We start from the raw sequence: 9,035 nt of genomic DNA, 5'->3' as shown, positions 1-9,035 counted from the left end.
TTGAATATAAGACCCAAGAAACCTAATATTTAACAGATGTGAGAGTTATCTTCCATGCCTACATATCAAGGATCACGTGAACAAGAAAATTTTTGTTGGTTCCGTAAAACAAGAAGAGAACGAACGCGATGTCGATGGAAATGTCCGAGTATGCAAAGATGAATCATAGGCATTGAATTTGAGGGCGGAGGAAATGAAATGACTTGAGTTAGGTCTTTTTGCATTACGAGAGTGGTAGTGTCATAGGCTGTTTGATTTTGTTAAAACAGTTCAATAGATTTAGTGGCTGGAAAAAAAAAACGGAGGAATTACGGAAGACTAGAGGGGGTCACAGTGAATTGCTCGTAATCCACATAATTCAACCATGATTGGGTGGAGAAAACAAGCCCTCCAATAAAACAAGGGCAAATGAGACAGGAAATTCTACGATGTGAAGATCATATTTGAACTTTAGCAATATTCTCATTGGCACATACAAACAGCGATGTGACATGATAAGTTAAGAAAAGCAAAGAGAACTCCATGGTTAAATTAACTTTTGAAAACAAAGAAACAAGGAAACATGGAAAAGAGAGGAAAATGTACAAGGGGGCAACGATAATGATCAATCAAGCATGAAGCAAATACAAAGAAAAGGGGTAACCAATATCGGGGCCCCCAGATACCATTTGGTGCAACATCCTTGTTACAGTATCATATCACTTAAAAGGTTTCTCCAAACTAAAAACATGAAAAGGGAGCTTCTTCTAATCTAGTTTATCTATATCCTATCTTCTTTTTCGAATTTTTCATACAAAAGACCAGTTGATGAACATGAAGCAGATACAGTGAGCATTTTCTTCATCATTTACTACTTTCCAAGCAACTGCTCTCTCATAGGAGACTGGCCTCCCCATGCTTGACAAGCAGATACCACCTTGAAGGCACATAAAACCCTGCTCCACCATAACAGAGGAAAGAATAATCAAACATATATCTCAAAAAAGCACATTCCCTTATGATGAAATTTTTTGAGTTGGTGACAACTCTATTCATCCAAATAATCAGATCTATCACAAGCTGACAGTTGAGATAGATTTTTTGTAGAAAACTATCATGCAAAGCCAGCCGAAATCCATCTTATTAACTCTTTGACAAAATCCTATGTTGATAAACTCTGATAAATCATCATTGATCAATTCCAAGCAATTAATCATATTGTTCACCTTTTGTATGTTTATTATATTTTTGGATTGCTTTGCTTTAGATTTTTCAGATATCTAATGCATTCAAGTTATTTGTCTCACTTAAAATTAAATTGCCCATTTAATATCCCATTCCTGTGCAACTACCTCTAGATAGTAAATGTGGTTCAACTGATATAAGCTAATCAACACACATTACTATAAATTTTCAATCACCATAGATTCCTTAATGTAAGAAGTTAAATCCCCGCTTGTGTTATATTGCTTATGCATTATGGTAGTAAGACTGAATAATAAATTAAATAATAGATGTGTCTTAAATCTTCATGAACAAGAAATTTTGAATTTTTTATTCTTTTTTTATTTTTTTATATATTCCATTTATCTATATAATTTTTTTATATGTCAGTATTACATTTATCTAGAAAAATATTATACCTGATGCATTACTTGTGGGAACTCTGCAAATAGGGCCTTTTGTCCATTCCCATCAAAAATTTTTTCCAAACTTATGTCCTGAAGTGCTACCAAAGTTGTTTCAAGCATGTCGAGTCCTGCTTGATTGGCAAATGTAAAAACTGGCAGTGCCTGCATATATTGCCAAGAAGGTTTTATTTTATATGATACAAGGTGTAACAAAAATGGAAAGATGAGAAGGCAATAAAAAAAAGGGTAAAGAGAAGGGGAAAGAAAGCTAACAAACTAGCATCAAGAATCTAATTCACAATTAATTCCATGGCAATCACTAAGTTAATTTTCTGTAATTATAGCTAACTGAAGCACACAAGCAGCTAGGAAGAGGGTTAAAAACTTTTTGTTACCAAGAAGACAATTTTCAGAATGGATACGCTAACATATAACTTGACTCAAAATGGGCGTTTGGGAGAAAAGGAAACAAAAATTTCAAGTAAATACCTTCAAAGAGCAGCAGAGAACTGCGTCTATGTGATGCCAAAGCATTTTTAGAATGGATTCACTTCCTTCATGTTTGAGCAGCTCCACCCCCAGATAGCACCTGTAAAGAGATAAACAATCCAAAAATATTGGTTAACATAAGTCCAGAATGACATAATTGATATTAACAACTAAGAATTAGGTCCAGGATTCTTGGAAATGGGATAAATGAGTAAAACGAGATTTGACTGATACACCTATAGCTCTGACAAATCCAACGAGCAAGTGTCTGTGCTTCAGGAGTACCAGGAGGTGTCTGGAAACCAGCATGAGAGCCAAAGGGGGAGGGAGAGAGTGCCAGTGCCACTCTTTGAACAGAAGCAATAATACTACGGACATACTGTCGAGCCATGGTTGCCACATTTTCTTGAAGGTGGATCTCATACACAAATTGGAATGCAATTGTCATCACGGATTTTGTGCTCCTACATCGACCAGAATGATCAGCAGTTGCTCTGTTTCTGGTAGCTCCAACTTCAAGAGTAGATGCAAGGTCAAGTGTGCGATTTGGACTGGATGCATCCTACAGTAGATATAAATTCAATTAGTAAAACTAACATAGATAAAAATAAAAAGAAAAACAAAAAAGATAATGAAAGACAGAATCTTAGATAATACCACAGATGATAAAACACTTACCATTCCAGAATCAAGGGGGATGATGCGGAAACCAGAAGGAATAATAGCCGCATTGTCAGAGAATGAGACATCAATAGGGGCAAAGATGAGTTCAGCACAGCTGCCGGCTGCATTCTCATCAACTCCACTACAAAGCTGAGAGATTCATATAACAAGGAAAAACATAAATCACAATAATAGAAGAGTCAAAGAGATTATAATTATTTAATGCAAATGAGAACTAAAAATTGGCCATGCCATAAAATAACATCAGTTGAGAGATTGTTGTTGAAAACTGAAGTACCTGCAAGAGGAAGATATCACTGGGCATGATCATGTCCTCCTGGTAGTGGCACATATTTTCAAGCTTAATGACCTCCATGAACTATAACAAAAAAGTGATAGAAATTTTTAGGATATTTTTGCCGATTGATGCCAAGGACTATACTCTAAGTGCCAAAATTCAGTATCAAATTATTTACCTCTTCATGCTCAATTGTGTGAGCCAGTGGAAGAATGACCTGACCCCCAAAACTTCCACCTCGAGACACTGGCAAACTACAGGGACCAGCTTTGACAGCAGCAGCAGAGTAAGCATCAATACCACTGTCTGCCCACTCTGATCGATGTTCTCGCAAGAATCTGAGAAGTATTGCTGGAGGCACATTCTACAAATAGAATGAAAGCATAGGTTTATAAAATGAAACACATTTGACAAGATTAATAGCTGACGAAGCTGAAAAGCTATAAAGTGTAATGTTTCAGTTCTGAAGGGTTTTTAAGAACAGCAAGAGTTTTTCATAGTATATTTCTAAAGAGCAAACAACCTACATTCTGGCCTGTTATACTATTCTCATTTCAAACATAAATGAGACCAGGCACTAAACCATCAAGGGAACTGCTTCTGAGGTTTTAACAGCTATATATGCAACTATTTTATCTGTTCAGTGACTCCCCTAAACTAAAGTGCCCCATGTGCCTTAATACATGTTCAGTGTGCCACACCTCCAAAAAAACCAAGATTTCCATCAATACTTTTCATCCTTTCCTAACCACTAATTTTTTCCTCTAAATTTTATTTTTTCTGGATGTTAAGATTGCATTTTGTCTTTATTCCACAAGATTTCCATCAATACTTTTCATGCTCGCACCAAAGAAATTTTGAAATCATTGACCAAGAAAAAGCAATTGAATGCTCATTATATCATGGAATTAGTATATCCATTAATCAAATCTTGAGGCCATGTGATCACAACATCGGGAAGAAAAGACAGTTTTGTTTTATTGTGATTTTGTTTTGTTTCATATCTCTAGATCTGCTGTAATAGACATACTTGAAACACATTTAGAAATTGACCTGCAATAACATGGAAGCTTTGGCACATAGAACCGCATTGCCCATTGAAGGAAATCCATTACTATAGGAAAGATTTATGCCCATCATCTTGCCAGGAGATGAGTTCACAAGGAGGGTAACATCATCAACACCATCACTTTCCAACATAGACCATCCTTCATCAGTAAATCCATTAACAGCCTCATTAAAGCCCCTGGACAGTGGAATATGTTAGATTGCCATCTAGCAAGAATTGATCTAGTACTGCACAAACAATGTGAATTGTGAAGAGTTCAACATACTTGCTCAATTTCTGACTAACTGCTCGTAGAGCTGCAGGTCTTCTCCCCCAACCAGTAACATTTGGCTGAGATATTTCTTGAGAAATCTGTTTCAAATGATGCAAAGCCTGCACAAATGCCAGGTGACATTTAATGTCTTGGTTTAGCACCACACTCTTATTCTCTGCAGCATTCTTAGCACAATACACAATTTGATCTCTAAAAGTGTTTGCAAAGGAGTAAGACATAATAATCCAAAGTACAGATGCAAGGAATAGTCTTACCGCCATGGTTGTCTTCTGCGCAAGTAACGTTGAGGACTCATAAAGGGGCCGCAACACTTCAGGAACACTCCAAGGCTACATATAAGCAAGTAGAAAATTAAAACTGTTCCCTCATGCAGAAAAAATGTCTATACTTCACAATGGAAGTAAGGTGATTTACATACCTCCAAATCCATGTGATCAACGACGTGAATGATGGATCCACCCCCTTCACAAGGTCTAATCAGATAACCACTAGGTAGCATTTCTGCTCTCACAAAATTTGCCGCTGGAGGCATAGTCGGACCATTCTGGGTGTTGTTAAGTGATCTTTCACATACCTAAGCAGCATATAACAATTACAACAATCAGGCCACAAAAACTTTCAGACAACATTAAGGCAAAAGAATAGCAAAAGCTCCATAGTAAACATACCACAAGACTACCATCCTCCAAAACAGATGTGTAGCGCAGCAACCAAAAGTCACGAGCTGGTGCCAATGTTGTTGGCGCATAGAGCTAAAAGAAGGCAACCAAATTTTAAGATTTTCACTATAAGCAATTGCACCATTAATTCCAGACTTTAGTTGCAAATTAAAAGGAAAAAAAGGGAGCTTACCTGCATATAAAGAAGTTCAATGGTCCCACCATTTCCAGTGGACAACACGTTTATAACATCCAGAGCTCGGCAATCACGGCACCATGAAGGCCAATCTTTAAGGATTTCAGCGACCTACAGGAAAGAAAATAAAGAGCATCAGTCAATTCTTCACAAAATTTGAAGCAACAAATGTCTTCTCACAGAAAGCAAAAACGAACTTACTCTAGTAGGATCTAGTCCCACAAGTCCGCATGCACGTGCTGCCACTCCAGGGCAACCATGAGAAATAGCAACGATTCCAATGGAATCCGGACCAGGCTGCACAGCCAGGAAAGATATTAATAATATGTAAAATTGGCAGGCATTCAGGAATCAGGACAACTATTCATAAAAAAAGAAAGTTTCAAAACACAAGCTTTTTTGATAATCAGCATATTGATACTGGATTGCCATTTAATTCAAGTTGTTTTTTTGGATAAATTCAAATTACGCTGCTCTATAAAGGGAAAAAAACAGGAAACTGTTTAAGAATTTCATAGTAAGACAAAGGCATGTTTGAGTACCTATGACAAGATCTGTCTGGATGATGTTTCAAAAGAAAGGTAGCAGCATGCTATAACCTACTTATTGGTTCTCCATTTTCATCTTTATTAGTATTAACTAATTAATTATTAACAATCCACAGAGTTTTCCAAAACAGATCTTTTAAACCAATATGTTTCCCTGAAATTATAAGAATTGATTAAAAATAAAAAACAAATTAACTAAAATGGGAAAAGGGAAAATATTAGTACTCAATAGAGAAAGTGGGGTTGTCCTAGATATTGACATAACAAATATGGGTTTGGGTGTTGCTTAGAAGATTAGCAAGATTTTTGTACTTTATTATAGATATTCTCGATAATGACAAAGAATAATGGAGTAAAGATAATGACAGGAGAGAGAGAGAGAGCAGTAACCTTCATCCCAGGCATTTGGACCCACTCCACAGCAGTTCCAGTGGCCTTTGAAAGAAACTCTGTTAAAGTTTCCTCTGCAATGGACAAAAGTCTAGAAAGCATACAAAGCACATAAGGCGCATAAGCATACAGCAATGAACAAAGGTTAATTTTATAGAGAAACGGGGAAAGAAAGGGACATAACAATTGGAGTGAAACGGCAAATATTCCACTAACCCTGCAGGGCTGGCATCCCTTGGAGGATGTTGAGGAGTCAAATGGTGTTGGCCACTCGTCACCACCGATTCACAGCTTGTATCTGTGGTGGCTACGGTCGCCTGCAATACAAAAACCAGTGCAATTAACTCCAATTCCCATAATAGATACTTAATTAAAGTAATACTAATAATTAAAAGCAAATCAAATACTTACAAGGAAAGGGTTCATATTATGCGTTTTGAATTAAGATGAGGTTAATGATTTGATTGTTAAAATCTTTTTTTTCTTTTATAAGATATGAAACGTCAAACGGAAGATCAAGTTTCTTACATTATGAGTATGTTGGCGGAAATAGCTATTTTCATAAACAAGGTGTGAAACTTGCTTTTGTAACCTATCATTCTCCTCCATTAATAGTTTATTCATAGCTGTCAACTTCCTGTTCACAGCTTGGAGGCGAGTCGCCTCTTTCCGTTGTTTTTCTCTACATCTGTCTCAAAGAAAAACAAGATTCAAAAATCCCCAAGTCAAATCGCATAAAATCATCTAAAAAAGAAGTTACAATTGCTAGTATATTAGAAGTCAAGAGTTCTTTCGGCTGACTGAATTACGTACTATATAAATATTTGGAAGATGAAATATTAAAGTTTTGAGTTATGTTATGTACCTGCGATTCTGGAACCAAACTTTGATCTGTTTGGGCTCGATGTTGGAGAGAATGGGACACTCACGAATGAGCTGTTGGCGACGCATGGAGCTAGGCTTAGGGCAGTCATGGTAGAGGCGTTCTAAAGCTTCTACTTGCTCGGGCGTGTACCTCACATACTTGCCATTATCCATTGCTATCTTGTTCCCTTCTTTGCAGGATGAGGTCACCGCCATCATCACGTCTATTATCATATCAAATTAAACCAAGCCTTCATTTAAAAAACATACTTAAATAGATATAGTAGTAAAAAAACTCATGAACAAAGATTAATTATACCGTTCTATTTTTGGGGAACTTTGAAAACACAAACGGATCACCGGCGAGACCTTAAAAACCCATTCAAATTCTCAAAAAGAACAACTTCCGTTTTCCTTCTATGGCAAACTCTTTGCTTTGGGCTTAGCTTCGTGTGTTTTGCTGGGATTCTCTAGAAATGAAGGAAGATTTTTCTTTAGCAAAACCTCAGGAACATGTTCAAAAGATCAGAATCAGCAGCCGCTGTTGTTGATGAACAAAACAATGAAAGAAGGAGAGAGGTTTCTTTCTCGATTTCTGGGCTGCGGTGGTATATATGAAGATAGTTTTTTTTAGGAAAATAGAGAGAGAGAGAGAGAGAGAGAGAGAGAGAGAGAGAGACAGGGATTGATTTGATTCGATATTGGGATTGGCTTAGGAGGAGAAAATGGGTGGGATGGTGTGGTGTTAAAAGGAAAAGACTGAAAGGAAGAGAGACCCCTTAATACCAGACAGAACAGAATATAAGACTTCGTTTTTGTTTTCACATCATAATAATACTAGTATTTTACTACCCTTTTTCCTGTTACTTCTGCTACTATAAGCATTAGCTGCTTTCTTTTCTTTTCGTTTCTTTTCTTTTTGTCTTTGGTTTTCTTCTCCCCCTTCAAACTTAAAACTTAAAAGCACTCGTTGGTGTGGCCAACTATGACAATAACTATAGTATATTGGCAGATGAACTGGATAGGATCCATACTCTCAGTTTCAACGCGTGTTCTTCCATATCTTCTTTTTTGGACGAAATTGCCCTCCTTGTTTCTTTGATCTAGTGCATGTATACTTAATTAAGATTATTATTATTATTAAAAGAAAGTTTTACTTAAATAAAAGAAGCCAATAATCGCTTGATCAAGTGATTAAAAAAAATTATAAAATATGTAAAATTTTGAATCAAATTCAAACAACTTGAATCCACTTTTAATATAAAAAGTCAAATAAAATAATCATATAATTTTTTCCAGTTACAAATTTAACATTGTCTTGCATGGATTATATTATATATTAAATAAAATGAAAGTATTTGAACTTAAAATTTTTATTTTTGAATAAGTAGAGGTTATAATAAAGTTATAAATATAATGTGAGGATTTTGAAAAAAAAAAAAAAAAGAAGACAAAGATAAAAAAGGAAGGAATGGATGCATGGGTTGTGAATAAAGAGGAAAAAAATTATGAAGGTGTTTGCATGCTGCCTCCATTTCTTATAACAGATCACCACCTTTCCTTTCCCGTAATCATCATCTTAACTCCCTTATATTGTGACATAATCAAATATATGCCTCAATCTTTTTCCTTGGATGCTATCCAAAAGATTACCCACCATAATTTTCAAAGCTATCATTTATAAAAACATATCTCCTTCATCATCATCTCTCCTACCTAATTTCCAAAAATAAAGGAGAAAAAAAAAGAAAAGAACTAGGAAAATATTAATATATACTGCAATTAGAAGGGTAAATGTTTAGGCTAATTTCAATTGTTTTCAAGCTTTTCATACCAAGTGCTTGGCACTAGTTTTATATCCGTACGATACACAAATATATAATTATATATATAATTCAATTATAAACAATATAACTAATAAATTTTATATAAAAGATAAAAAATTTTAATGTAAAATAATAAAAATATAAAAATA

The 9,035-nt window shown here is 35.5% G+C and overlaps 1 protein-coding gene across 1 annotated transcript; it reads right to left on the bottom strand.

The window, feature by feature from the left end:
• Positions 1-499: 499 nt before the first annotated feature.
• Positions 500-8,047, bottom strand: LOC111302945 (homeobox-leucine zipper protein ATHB-8-like). Its single transcript, XM_022898861.2, has 19 exons — positions 7,380-8,047; positions 7,062-7,284; positions 6,725-6,884; positions 6,413-6,513; positions 6,197-6,287; positions 5,460-5,555; positions 5,256-5,369; positions 5,072-5,155; positions 4,822-4,977; positions 4,658-4,732; positions 4,395-4,501; positions 4,114-4,306; positions 3,239-3,424; positions 3,061-3,141; positions 2,778-2,912; positions 2,336-2,661; positions 2,100-2,199; positions 1,623-1,772; positions 500-935 (listed from the first exon to the last, which is right to left on the bottom strand). The coding sequence occupies exons 2-19, from the start codon at positions 7,277-7,279 to the stop codon at positions 789-791; spliced, it is 2,520 nt and encodes an 839-aa protein (XP_022754596.2). The 5' UTR covers positions 7,280-7,284; positions 7,380-8,047; the 3' UTR covers positions 500-788.
• Positions 8,048-9,035: the final 988 nt, after the last annotated feature.

This window comes from Durio zibethinus, chromosome 13, assembly GCF_047325235.1.
Source record: "Durio zibethinus cultivar Kanyao isolate XHJ-2024 chromosome 13, ASM4732523v1, whole genome shotgun sequence".
Taxonomy (NCBI): domain Eukaryota; kingdom Viridiplantae; phylum Streptophyta; class Magnoliopsida; order Malvales; family Malvaceae; genus Durio; species Durio zibethinus.
Note: the sequence above shows the minus strand (reverse complement) of the source record. Positions and strands in the feature narration are given on the sequence as shown.